Source organism: Cheilinus undulatus, linkage group 2 (genome assembly GCF_018320785.1).
Source record: "Cheilinus undulatus linkage group 2, ASM1832078v1, whole genome shotgun sequence".
In the NCBI taxonomy this organism is placed as follows: domain Eukaryota; kingdom Metazoa; phylum Chordata; class Actinopteri; order Labriformes; family Labridae; genus Cheilinus; species Cheilinus undulatus.
In genome coordinates, this window is record NC_054866.1 from 8,875,516 (window position 1) to 8,889,183 (window position 13,668).

Below are 13,668 nucleotides of genomic sequence, written 5' to 3' on the forward strand. Positions count from 1 at the left end.
TTTTTTGAGTGTTCATGTGTTTTCTGAGTTTGCACATGTTTTCTGAGTTTTCATGTGTTTTCTGAATATGCACGTTTTCTGAAGTCTCATGTGTTTTCTGAATTTGATCATGTTTTCTGAGTTTTCATGAGTTTTCTGAGTTTACAGGTGTTTTCTGAGATTGCATGTGTTTTCTCAGGTTGCATGTGTTTTCTCAGTTTGCATGTGTTTTCTCAGGTTGCATGTGTTTTCAGAGTTTGCATGTGTTTTCTGAGTTTGCATGTGTTCACTGAGTTTTCATGTGTTTTCTGAATTTGCACATGTTTTCTTAGTTTTCATGAGTTTTCTGAGTTTACAGGTGTTTTCTGAGATTGCATGTGTTTTCTAAGTTTGTGGGTGTTTATTGAGTTTACAGGTGTTTTCAGAGATTACACATGTTTTCTGAGTTTTCATGTGTTTTCTGAGATTGCATGTGTTTTCTGAGTTTATATGTGTTTTCTCAGTTTGCATGTGTTTTCTGAGTTTGTGGGTGTTCTCTGAGTTTGGGGGTGTTTAATGAGTTTGCATTTGTTTACTGCGTTGCACATGTTTTTGAGCTTTCATGTGTTTTCTGAGTTTGCAGGTGTTTTCTCAGTTTTCATGAGTTTTCTGGGTTTTCATGTGTTTTCTCAGGTTGCATGTGTTTTCTGAGTTTGCATGTGTTTTCTCAGTTTGCATGTGTTTTCTGAGTTTCCATGAGTTTTCCGAGTTTTCATGAATTTTCTGAGTTTGCGGGTGTTCTCTGAGTTTGCGGGTGTTTAATGAGTTTGCATTTGTTTACTGAGTTGCACATGTTTTTTGAGTTTTCATGTGTTTTCTGAGTTTGCAGGTGTTTTCTCAGTTTTCATGAGTTTTCTGGGTTTTCATGTGTTTTCTCAGGTTGCATGTGTTTTCTGAGTTCGCATGTGGTTTCTGAGTTTGTATGTATTTTCTGAGTTCGCATGTGGTTTCTGAGTTTGCATGTGTTTTCTCAGTTTGCATGTGTTTTCTGAGTTTCCATGAGTTTTCCGAGTTTACAGGTGTTTTCTGAGTTTGCATGTGTTTTCTGAGTTTTCTGAGTTTGCAGGTGTTTTCTCAGTTTTCATGAGTTTTCTGAGTTTGCATGTGTTTTCTCAGTTTGCATGTGTTTTCTGAGTCCATGAGTTTTCCGAGTTTTCATGAACTTTCTGAGTTTGCAGGTGTTTTCTGAGTTTGCGGGTGTTTAATGAGTTTGCATTTGTTTACTGAGTAGCACATGTTTTCTGAGTTTTCATGTGTTTTCTGAGTTTGCTTGTGTTATCTGAGTTTTCATGAGTTTTCTGGGTTTTCATGTGTTTTCTCAGGTTGCATGTGTTTTCTGAGTTCGCATGTGGTTTCTGAGTTTACAGGTGTTTTCCGAGTTCGCATGTGGTGTCTGAGTTTGCATGTGTTTTCTCAGTTTGCGGGTGTTTAATGAGTTTGCATTTGTTTACTGAGTTGCACATGTTTTTGAGTTTTCATGTGTTTTCTGAGTTTGCTTGTGTTTTCTCAGTTTTCATGAGTTTTCTGGGTTTTGATGTGTTTTCTCAGGTTGCATGTCTTTTCTGAGTTCGCATGTGGTTTCTGAGTTTGCATGTGTTTTCTGAGTTCGCATGTGGTTTCTGAGTTTGCATGTGTTTTCTTAGTTTGCATGTGTTTTCTGAGTTTGCATGAGTTTTCCAAGTTTTCATGAATTTTCTGAGTTTGTGGGTGTTCTCTGAGTTTGCGGGTGTTTAATGAGTTTGCATGTGTTTACTGAGTTGCACATGTTTTTTGAATTTTCATGTGTTTTCTGAGTTTGCTTGTGTTTTTTGAGTTTTCATGAGTTTTATGGGTTTTCATGTGTTTTCTCAGGTTGCATGTGTTTTCTGAGTTTGCATGTGGTTTCTGAGTTTGTATGTGTTTTCTGAGTTCGCATGTGGTTTCTCAGTTTGCATGTGTTTTCTCAGGTTGCATGTGTTTTCAGAGTTTGCATGTGTTTTCTGAGTTTGCATGTGTTCACTGAGTTTTCATGTGTTTTCTGAATTTGCACGTTTTCTGAGTTTTCATGAGTTTTCATGAGTTTTCTGAGTTAACAGGTGTTTTCTGAGATTGCATGTGTTTTCTGAGTTTGTGGGTGTTTAAAGAGTTTGCATGTGTTTTCAGAGATTACACATGTTTTCAGAGTTTTTATGTGTTTTCTCAGGTTGCATGTGTTTTCTGAGTTCGCATGTGGTTTCTGAATTTGCATGTGTTTTCTGAGTTTGCAGGTGTTTTCTGAGTTTGTATGTGTTTTCTGAGTTTGCATGTGTTTTCTCAGTTTGCATGTGTTTTCTGAGTTTCCCTGAGTTTTCCGAGATTTCATTAATTTTCTGAGTTTGCGGGTGTTCTCTGAGTTTGTGGGTGTTTAATGAGTTTGCATGTGTTTTTTGAGTGTTCATGTGTTTTCTGAGTTTGCACATGTTTTCTGAGTTTTCATGTGTTTTCTGAATATGCACGTTTTCTGAAGTCTCATGTGTTTTCTGAATTTGATCATGTTTTCTGAGTTTTCATGAGTTTTCTGAGTTTACAGGTGTTTTCTGAGATTGCATGTGTTTTCTCAGGTTGCATGTGTTTTCTCAGTTTGCATGTGTTTTCTCAGGTTGCATGTGTTTTCAGAGTTTGCATGTGTTTTCTGAGTTTGCATGTGTTCACTGAGTTTTCATGTGTTTTCTGAATTTGCACATGTTTTCTTAGTTTTCATGAGTTTTCTGAGTTTACAGGTGTTTTCTGAGATTGCATGTGTTTTCTAAGTTTGTGGGTGTTTATTGAGTTTACAGGTGTTTTCAGAGATTACACATGTTTTCTGAGTTTTCATGTGTTTTCTGAATATGCACGTTTTCTGAAGTCTCATGTGTTTTCTGAATTTGATCATGTTTTCTGAGTTTTGTGAGTGTTCTCTGAGTTTACAGGTGTTTAATGAGTTTGCATTTGTTTACTGAGTTGCACATGTGTTTTTGAGTTTTCATGTGTTTTCTGAGTTTGCACATGTTTTTTCAGTTTTCATGAGTTTTCTGAGTTTACAGGTGTTTTCTGAGATTGCATGTGTTTTCTAAGTTTGTGGGTGTTTATTGAGTTTACAGGTGTTTTCAGAGATTACACATGTGCATGTGTTTTCTGAGTTTATATGTGTTTTCTCAGTTTGCATGTGTTTTCTGAGTTTGTGGGTGTTCTCTGAGTTTGGGGGTGTTTAATGAGTTTGCATTTGTTTACTGAGTTGCACATGTTTTTTGAGTTTTCATGTGTTTTCTGAGTTTGCAGGTGTTTTCTCAGTTTTCATGAGTTTTCTGGGTTTTCATGTGTTTTCTCAGGTTGCATGTGTTTTCTGAGTTAGCATGTGTTTTATGAGTTTGGATGTGTTTTCTGAGTTTCCATGTGGTTTTGAGTTTATATGTGTTTTCTGAGTTTGTGGTGTTCTCTGAGTTTGGGGTGTTTAATGAGTTTGCATTTGTTTACTGCGTTGCACATGTTTTTGAGCTTTCATGTGTTTTCTGAGTTTGCAGGTGTTTTCTCAGTTTTCATGAGTTTTCTGGGTTTTCATGTGTTTTCTCAGGTTGCATGTGTTTTCTGAGTTTGCATGTGTTTTCTCAGTTTGCATGTGTTTTCTGAGTTTCCATGAGTTTTCCGAGTTTTCATGAATTTTCTGAGTTTGCGGGTGTTCTCTGAGTTTGCATGTGTTTTCTCAGTTTGCATGTGTTTTCTGAGTTTCCATGAGTTTTCCGAGTTTACAGGTGTTTTCTGAGTTTGCATGTGTTTTCTGAGTTTATATGTGTTTTCTCAGTTTGCATGTGTTTTCTGAGCTTGCATGTGTTTTCTGAGTTTGCGGGTGTTTAATGAGTTTGCATGTGTTTTCTGAGTTTTCATGTGTTTTCTGAATTTGCACATGTTTTCTGAGTTTGCGGGTGTTTAATGAGTTTGCATGTGTTTTCTGAGTTTTCATGTGTTTTCTGAATTTGCACATGTTTTCTGAGTTTTCTGAGTTTTCATGAGTTTTCTGGGTTTTCATGTGTTTTCTGAGTTTGCATGTGTTTTCTGAGTTTGTGGTTGTTTTCAGAAATTTTATGTGTTTTCTGACTTTGTGAGTGTTTTCTGAGTTTTCATGAGTTTTCTGAGTTTGCGGCTGTTTAATGAGTTTGCAGTGCACGTGTTGTTAAATTTATGCAGATGTTTTCTGAATATGCAAGTGTTGTGGAGTTTGCATGTGTTGTGACCCTTATCGAGCTTGTAAAGCATCAACGCTGTGGTGCACAGTCAAGCCTTAAACATCCCTTTTACCTTGGCTTTAAGGATATGTATTCAAGTCAATGTCCATAAAATTTTTAAAAAGTTGTGGGACTATAAAGACAAAAGAAAAAACTGATTAGACATTAAAACTCAAAGATTTTTATGTATTAAACAAGTATGCTGCTCCCGTCTGTTTGGGACTGAAGAGTTAAAAAATAATCATTCTGAGACAAAGTCTTTTTTGCCACTTTTTGCTTTTTTCTGCAACATCTTTTTGGAAGGGTTTGCCACATTTAAACATTTTTGCCACCTTTATTGCAATTTTTGCCACTTTCATCTCGTTTTTGCCATTTTTCAACCCTATCTGTAATTTTTTTTAAAACCACTTCTGCCATTTTTTTGGCATTTCCGGACCATCGTTCTGCCACTTTTTCTTCTTTTCTGCCAGTTTTTGCTGCATTTAACCCATTGTGTTACCTTTGCCCATGCCCATTACTTTCATCCCATTTCTTGAAACTATTTGTCAATTTGTTGCTGTTTTCACCCATTTTAACCCATCTATGCCACTTTTTTTTTTTTTTTTTTTTTTTTTTTTTTTTTTTTTACGATTTTTGCATCTTTCAACCCATATTACCACTTTTCACCCATTTTGCATTGTTTTTCACAATAACTCAATTATTCACTAGAGTTGCCACAGTTTCTCCCATTTTATTTTCTGGCATCCAGACATTTGCGCACATAATGGCCTTGATATAATGTCTTACTTTCCTTATAGTTCCAAGCATCCATCCACATTGTTATCATTACAAATAAAAAGGTAATTTGTTTTAATACAAGGGGGTTTACATTTTTTTAAAAAATGTCTTACAGCATTCATAATTTAAATCTATGTTTTGTTGCTTTGAGTGGCCATGATTCAGGTTAAAATAGAATATGATCACCACAACTTAACTTTGCAATGAACTATGATATTGTTAACCTCCATGGTCCCCCTGTTCAGCTGAGCCCCAGAAAGAGCTCCCATTTATCCCTTCTGATGGGTGGCCTTGTAGAGCATTTTTTCACCTCTTCGTCATGCTTTCAGACCACACTGGTGCAGCAGTGCAGCACTCATTTAAATATTAAATCTAAAAGTCAACATCATAACGTACATTTCTTTGCATTAATTTGATTCACAAATCACGAAACTGGTAAGAAATGTTTCACGTTGTTATCACTGGCTGACAAAGTTGTTAATGTTAGATTCTTTGAAATGGTTTTATAGTTTAAGTACAAAACTGAAGGCGTGGTCAGAATGAACTATGAACAAACCAGCACATTCAGAGTTACCAGCAGAAGTGAAAAGGATTCTCTGTGTAAATGAAAAGTTTGTTAATGCTAGAGGCATGTAATGTAAGACTTGTTTAACATGTTTTTAATGGTGTGGGTGTGTGTTTTACTTGTCTTGGTTGATTCTGAATGCAGGGCTGGCTGTAAATATGTTGAAGTGGCCGAAGGATCTCCGTTCCTGCCAGATTAGCCTCCATCTCTCCAACTTTCTTCAGAGCTTCCTCCATGGTCTTTTGGCTGTACTCCACACTCTTCCTACCACCACATCAGTAAATTCACAAATAATCAGAGCACACAATCATGTAGATGGATTTACAACAATGACAGGAACAAATCTGGTTGACTGAATTTGAGGTAGTGACTTACGGGAAGATGTGTTCATAGCTAGACCCAAAACTATAAATGTTGAAATAGCAGCCCAACGGTAAGCTCTTCAACAGGAGGAGGAGAGTATCCTACAGGGAGAGAGGAAAAGGTTTTGTATCAAAGGTGCCAGTCAAGTTTTCTGCCAGCATTCAAGATTATTTAGCTGTAGGTATGAGTCTCTACATCTACAGGATAAGTCAGTAGTTCCCAAAGTGTAGGCCACTGACCCTGGTGGACAACAAGTGGTCAATTATAATAATAAACTTGGACTTCCTGTTGGGATTTGGGCATGGGACCAAGAGGCTTTTTTGTAGGTCTGATGATGACCTATATGCACACCAAAATTCAGAAGCCTGAGTTGGACGGTGTGTTGGGGCTGATTTTTTTGTGGCAACACATAAAAACACATCAAAAATCAGTAGTGCAAATATTTGACTGGCAGAAGGGAGTGCTGTGATAAAGTAATGATATTGATGCATGGATGTATTCAGAAGCAATCTTTGATTATCCTTGTGAAGCTTGGTGATGATTGAAATAATCACTAAAAAGTTAGAAGGTAATATTGGTGCAATTTCACAGCAAAAAATAGACCAAAACTAAATTTAACTTTGGCCTACTCTAACGGCCCTGCCCTATGGTGAAAACTCACAGTTTGCACAACTTTGGGTCTCAAGGTTGTCTAGTTTGAGTAAAAAATATCTGGAGTCAATCAGATGAAATCCCTCAGTCAAGTTTTATAAAATGTTCAAAGTGTTCGGCAGTGGAAAAAGCCTAAAAACAACAAATTTTGACCTTTTGCTGTTTGCAGTTCAGCTCCTGTACGTTTTAGAGGATGGTCATAATGTAAATTTTTATTTTCATCCAATCATGATACATAGGTGTACCAATTTTCATGCATGCAGGTCTTACCCAGGGCCCTAACTCACATTTGGCGTCCCCCAGAGGTGGCTGTATGATACATTTACAGTGTTCCACCAACAGATGGCTATTTCCGCAGGAGGACAATTTTGGGGAAAGTTTGGTGAGTTTAGGGGCATGATAGGCCCCCAAAACAGGCCATGAGTGGCCGAAATTAGCAGACAAAATAGGGCTCTCTCCAACGACCCTAGTTTGGTGCTCGGGCCCGAATTAACTGTGCATGTAAATGTAGTGACTTAGTGAGAGAAACACTTTAAATGATCTCAAGAATGAATGCACAGTAATACCCTGGCACTGCCAATGCGACTCTGATGATTCTCGCTGTTGTTCAGTTGCACACCCATACTCCCAGATCGATCCAGCAGGCACACAAACTCTCCACATGAAGCGACTGAAGACATCACAGACTGGGGAAACTCAGGATACAGACTCAGCATCACAGCTGGATCACCCATCAGAGTGCCTGAGACACAACAAACAAATTTGACTTTTACTGATTATTCCAGCATCTATAACTCTTCTGATGGAGGATTAGGATGGTAGACTTTGAAAATGTAAAATAGGAGCTTCACTGATGCACTCACCAGGTTTGGCAGAGGCCTCTCCAGCCTCCACCACAGCAGTGGGCTGGTGGGCATCTTTGTAATAAATCAGCACTTCAACATCTCTGTCAAACTTGTGTCCAGCAGCCAGCTTGGTCTGAAGATCAAAAACACATTTAGAAACATGAACTAACAATAACTCTTGTTCTCAGCATTAGCAACAATCACAGACACATTGGTGTTGTAGCTACCGTGGCTTGGGTTTGCTCTGTGTTCAGATACTGAAGAGGATCGAGGGAACAGTTGGACTCGATTTTGACCACGGGACGAGGAGACGACACGCGGGCACAGAAAGACAGACTGTAGGGCACCTTAGAGGCTGGAATCGACGTCATTTGGATGTTGCTGCCTCCTTGATCGCCACTTCCTTTAGCAGTCCAGAAATGTTCAAGTTAAATACTGGTCACATTCAAACAAGAAAAAGAACTCAAAGTCAAATTTGCAGCTTTAATAGCAGAGCTTTGGCACAGATGTGCTTCATCTCATGGGTCGACACCAGATTCACTCGTCAGTTGAAGTAAGTCTTCATACTTTTTTATTAGTTCAGGCCCACAATGCTCAGTCTAAACCGTATCATAGCCATCTGACACTGGCAGCCACTGTAGCTCCAGTTAATCATTAGAGCCTTGCTACCATAATCCTTTCAAACCTGGTGCCAACACCATTGAATGTAAAGCACTAATAACATCAAAAAGAATAGTCTGAATGTAACACGTTTGATCTAGAAATTGGACATAAAATTGTTCGTATGCTATGTCAATCTAAACTCGCTTATAATAAAAGAAATAAGTGATGATATTCAACACGGAAATGTAGATGTAAATGTGCAAAGCGGTTTGAAGGCCAATGATGCTAGCACTGTTAGCCACACTTCTGTTTTTTACCTTTAGCCTAGTTGACTTAACACAGTCAAAATTTGTGTTTTAATCAGATGAAAGAAATGTCACTTGTACAAGGGGTTGACCAGTCTTACAAATGATCTGCGCTTATATTTGCCATTTTGTCGATTATCTGCATCAGCGTTTTATTCCACCAATCACCGATATAATTAATGAATTAAAAAGTCTGTTCCTCTGCATGTGTTTCACCCACAACCCTACCTGACTGGCTAAGACTTCACAGTGAGAAAGGTGAGGAGAAAATATCCTCCCTTTATTCTATGCTGTTTTGTGTGAGAAGGGGGCACATCAGTATAAGAGACACACAAAACCTCTTCTCTGCCAAGACAAGCTTTCAGTGTGGCTCTCTGCTCTGGTTTGAACAAGAAAAGTGGTCCAGTTTCTGGTAAACTACAGTGGTCCTACAGTGACATCCATGCTAACAGCTATCGTGGCAGCAGGCCCTGGATATACTTGACAAGCCCACCGTCATGATTGGAAAGGCATGCCGAAACAGACCAGGAGTAGAGCGAAACCTTTGTTTCTGTCACGGAAAGCTTTCAGTGTTGCTCTCTTTGCTTGTTTTGCTAAAGAAAGGTCCGGTTTTTACAAAAGTGCTGCTGTGGCTATTTCAGAGCTAATCGTTCTACTAGCAGCCATTGTATACAAGCATTCACACAAGAAACACATTTCCTCTTAGCTATCACATAGTCATGCAGAAGGAGGTCAGCAGAAGAGTGAAAACATCTTTCCCAACATGTAAAGCTTACAAGGTTGTTTTTATTCTTTATTTCATACAGAAATGTGTCTCAGTTCTAGTAAAACAGACTCAATGCTAAAGCTATATCTGAGGTATTTAGAGCAGTGGAGGCAGCCATTAGCAACAGCTTCCAGTACAAGCAAACCCAACTCTGTATGGTATGGCTCTGAAAGAAGCATCACTCAGTCACTCAGTCAGACACAGACAGAGCCATCTGCAGGGCTGACCTCAGCCAAAAACATCCTGACAAATGTGTTTGCTGCTTTCTTACCTTGAGGTTGGTAGCGTGGGTTGAGCACAGCAGGAAGACAAAACCTCAGCCCATCGTCAGCCTGAACAGCTAGCTCAGTGACATACTCCAGTCTGATTGAGGCACTCTCTTTTGGAGGAAGACAGCCAACACTCAGAGAGAATATATCTGGACTCTGCTCACTCTCCTCCAGTAGAAAGGCTTGCTGGCCGGAGCTCAAAGCATCATCATACTCCTCACGAGCCTGGAAGAAGGATTACACATGCGTGTTTATTGTCATCACGCTCTTATTCTCTACGTTCCACTTTATCTGCTAAATCCTGACTGTGTAACTCACCTTCTGCTTCTCCTTCACCTCAGCTACAATCTCTGTTTGTCCAATCTTAGCGCTGAAATGACAGACAGCAGCATCTCCAGGCAGAGGGAAAACAAAAACAGCCTCTAGTGGATTGTCCTCTTGGTTCTCATAGTTCAGAGTGGAGACCACTGTAGCCACATGGTCTCGAACCTCCACCTCCACCTCCACGCTCTTCAGAGGAACTGACCAAGAAAACACAATGAGCAAGAACAGTGAGGACTTCAATGCTTTAAAAAGTTTAAAAACAGTTTAATTATTCTTTCTGGTATGAATCAGTGATGAGATATGATCTGAAGCTGATTGTTAATAACCTTATATGATAAAGCAGCACATTTTATGTACATTATTCAAACATCCAAGTTCTTTTTTAGAATGAGAATCCCTGTTTTACTAATAAACAGGTTTTCTGATTTAAAATGAGACCGACATAAAAATGATCATCCTTTTTAATATAGAGATTGATATCACATTTGCAATATGAGTCAAAATAATTGTAATTAGATTTGTTTTAAATCGTTTTGGCCTGGTATATATCTGACATTGTTTGGGTTATAATTTGAAATAATTTATTTCTTGTCTTTATTGAGAAATATATAAGATGAGAACCTAAAAATGATTGTATATCAAATTGCAATTGTAATATTGAGCCGTATATGTCACCCCAGGTTGAACTCAATAACAGCTTGTAGTATTAAAACAGTATTGCATTATTTTGACAGACTAGTTAACAGAGTATCTTTGTTGATGCACATTTGAAAGTTTGTCATATTTACTGTTGATATTTTAATGTTCTTTTACAAACAAAAAGCACACAGAGTCTGATAAATTGTACATGAAATGTTCATGTAGAATTTATGAAATTATGAAATTATCTCTGGAATAAAAAGTGAACCTTGTAGAAATAGTGAAATCAACATCTTGTGTTCAGATCAACATAACACACGTTAGAAATGACTTCTAAGTGCTCTACCTGGTTCTTGTTTTAAAGTCAGCAGCCCACAGCGACAGTTCACCATGGTTCCTGGTATCAGTTTACACCGTCAAAGCAGCTACTGCTGTTGAAAGACAAAAGCAGAAGTTAAAATATGAACTTTGGGATGTGGATAATTTAAAGCAATGTAGCCACTGTACATTGTGTAGCAACATTGTTGTTGACTTTTTTCAACATTTTTGCCACTTTTAACCCAATTTAGATTCTTTCTGCCCCTTTTTTCACAATTTTAGCCACATTTAAACCTCTGTTCATCACTTTTCCCACAAGTTGTTGTCCCTTTGTGCCACTCCACAACCCATTTTGACACATTTTTGCCTCTCTCTAACCCCTTTTCACCACTTTATCTGGCCATTTTTCCAACATTTCTGCCAGTCTTTACACATTTTTTTAATATTCACTAATAATACTTGACAAGTAAATTCCTGGATAAACAGATCAAATGTTAAGCCATTCTAAAACTATTTCAGTGTTAATTTTTTTTGGGGTGGATTTAACAGCTGCAGAAATTTCAAGCCAAAAGATACTCTTAACACCACAACATTTGCTTTGTTTCCTCCTTTTCTGAATTTAATGATCTTCTGGGGACCAGACAGGAAGCTTTGGGGGGCCTGATATGGTCCCTGAGCTGTCAGTTGATGATCAGTGCGTTAGAGAATCATGGAAAATAAATTCATTTCTTTTTTTAAACACAAATGTAATGTCTTCATTATGTTTGACACAGTGAGAACAACAGAAATGTCAAAATAAAACACAAGTGCATCAGAATGCATCAATAATCGATTAGGATCCGAATCGTAGCCCTATGAATCATAATCAAACTGAATCGTAATCGAACCGAATCATGAGGTGCCTAAAGATTCCCACACCTAGAAGAGGGTAGAACAACTGGCAGGCTGTGAGTCTCTCTAACAACAATCACTGAAGGCTGAGAGTTCAACTACCGTATTGTAGCTAGTAGATGTGCCAACTCCATACGGCAAAAAAAAAAGATGATACCAAAAGGGCAACACAGCTGCACAGATACTACATGTAGAAAGTTAAAAAAAACATTTCAGTTCCAAAAAATGAGAATTTTCTGAGTACAATTTAAGTTTTCAGGCTTTAATGGGTTAAGTGTATTTGAACATATTCAAATATTTACATTGCTTGTCTTGTCATTATTCTATATTTTTTACCATAACAAAATATACAGTGTCAATACATTTAGAGAAATGGCTTCTAGGAAATGGTGTCTTATTTTGACAGTAGTTAAAAATGTTCTAAGGAAATGTTTGAAATGAAGTCATTAATTCTGTGTTTGATTTTTGTTATTTCTATTTAATAAAAACTAAACCAGTTTGAACACATCCATACACATTCACACACCACTGAACAGAGTGGGTTAAATGTCTCACCTACTGATAGAGTCAGAGAAAGTGTACTATTTAACCTGAATATGTGTCAAAATTTGAGTTTACTACTGTTATTTGCAGCAAAGATGTTACGTTCCACAGATCATGCAAACATTGTTAATTTTTTAGAGAAGTTACCAAAAATCCTACTTTCCTTGTTTATTTGTTTTTCTAAATCAAAATCAAAATATTTTAAAAAATGGGGAAAAAGTTATTTTGAGTTCAAACTAAGTCAGTATAACATATAAACACCTTTGAGATAAACTGTTTGTTGCAATAATTAAGTTAAACTTTGAATTTTCCTGCTAGTTATTAAAGAAAATGTTAATCGCTGTAATAGATGGATAATTTTTTTTAATCTTACTAATCCCACTTTGTAAAATCTATTCTTTTTAACTGTCTCAAACCCTTCAGTGAGCTTGTAGGCCTATCTGTTGTTGTAAGTCACTTTAGAAACAGTGTCTTTATCAAATCAGTGTAAAAAAAATACGTCGCCATATTCATCCACACCTTTACAGCAGGTGGCCTGCGCGAGGAAGTTTATCAACACAATAAATAGTCAGTTCGGACCTTTAACTGGTTTTTAACGTTTATAATCAGGCAGAAGTTCATTTTTAACGGGAGAAACAGGAGGAAACAATGAGAGGATTTACCGGAGACAGTGATGGGAGTGTGTCTGTGCAGAGTGCGTCACACTGAGCAGATAGGAGAGAGACTGGGCACTTGTTGATCAGTGAGGACAACAATCTCCTGAAATAAATACATACTTCATTCAGCATCACCCTGTAAGATACATTTACTACCCTGTTATCATACAATCACCAGTAAGATGGTTAATAAAAATAATAACAGCCTAAAATAAACTTGCGCAAAATGAGCAACCTTCTCAAATAATGAGACCCTTCGTGCTCTGATAGATCCTCATAGAGATCCGCCTGTTTCAGCTGAACAGTTCAGTAATTAAACTACATGCCAACCTACCTTTAGTGGAGGAAAACTGTCCTGCACAACAGAGTCCAGAAGATGTCAGACACGGAAGGATTCAGCCTACACGTCAATCTCAAGCCACGCCCTCTGGTCACACGGCAGTGAAGAGGGATTTTCCGGCTGTTTGTCGTGTTTTCTTTCTGAAGATTATCGACCCACAAGTTCCCCAATCCCCAACAAACTCTGCATGACTGTATGGCTTTTAACTGACGGTACCACCTTTAACCGGAAGTGGTCGTAGCTTGCCAAATCGTTCATTAGCTCACATTCGAAAAGTCCAGAAATATTCCCCTTAAGTTCTTTTCTATCACTTTTCCTCAACATCGATAACTAACAACACAGAGTCAATGGAAATGTGAGAAAGTGTTCAAAAAAAAAAAAAAAAAACCCGAGGTGACAAGTGAAACAGACTGCTCTGACACAGGACAGATGTTACGGATGTGACGTCAGCCTGCAAGTAAAAACTACAAATGAGTGAAGATGGACTACAAAAAGCGCACCTCTCGAACGAAACTTGGGAAAAATAAACCTCGAAGAAAAATATGAGCATATTAAGGTATAAAAGGCTCTCTCCTCCA

General features: G+C 37.8%; 1 protein-coding gene across 7 annotated transcripts in view; it reads right to left on the reverse strand.

Annotated features, from left to right (window-relative positions):
• Positions 1-13,388, reverse strand: part of LOC121520744 (von Willebrand factor A domain-containing protein 5A-like) — a 38,536-nt gene extending 25,148 nt beyond the window's left edge. For 2 of the 7 annotated variants that reach the window (XM_041804400.1, XM_041804392.1), the window contains exons 1-10: positions 13,085-13,386; positions 12,757-12,853; positions 10,689-10,773; positions 9,698-9,900; positions 9,382-9,604; positions 7,664-7,839; positions 7,455-7,569; positions 7,158-7,333; positions 5,953-6,041; positions 5,697-5,841 (exon numbers count right to left, since the gene is read on the reverse strand). In XM_041804400.1, the coding sequence (XP_041660334.1) occupies positions 5,697-5,841; positions 5,953-6,041; positions 7,158-7,333; positions 7,455-7,569; positions 7,664-7,839; positions 9,382-9,604; positions 9,698-9,900; positions 10,689-10,734 (1,173 nt within the window). In that variant the 5' untranslated portion in view covers positions 10,735-10,773; positions 12,757-12,853; positions 13,085-13,386. Of the gene's footprint in view, positions 1-5,696; positions 5,842-5,952; positions 6,042-7,157; positions 7,334-7,454; positions 7,570-7,663; positions 7,840-9,381; positions 9,605-9,697; positions 9,901-10,688; positions 10,774-12,756; positions 12,854-13,084 lie in introns of all 7 variants that reach the window. The other 5 variants (XM_041804359.1, XM_041804384.1, XM_041804354.1 and 2 more) reach the window with 5 other exon arrangements.
• Positions 13,389-13,668: the final 280 nt, after the last annotated feature.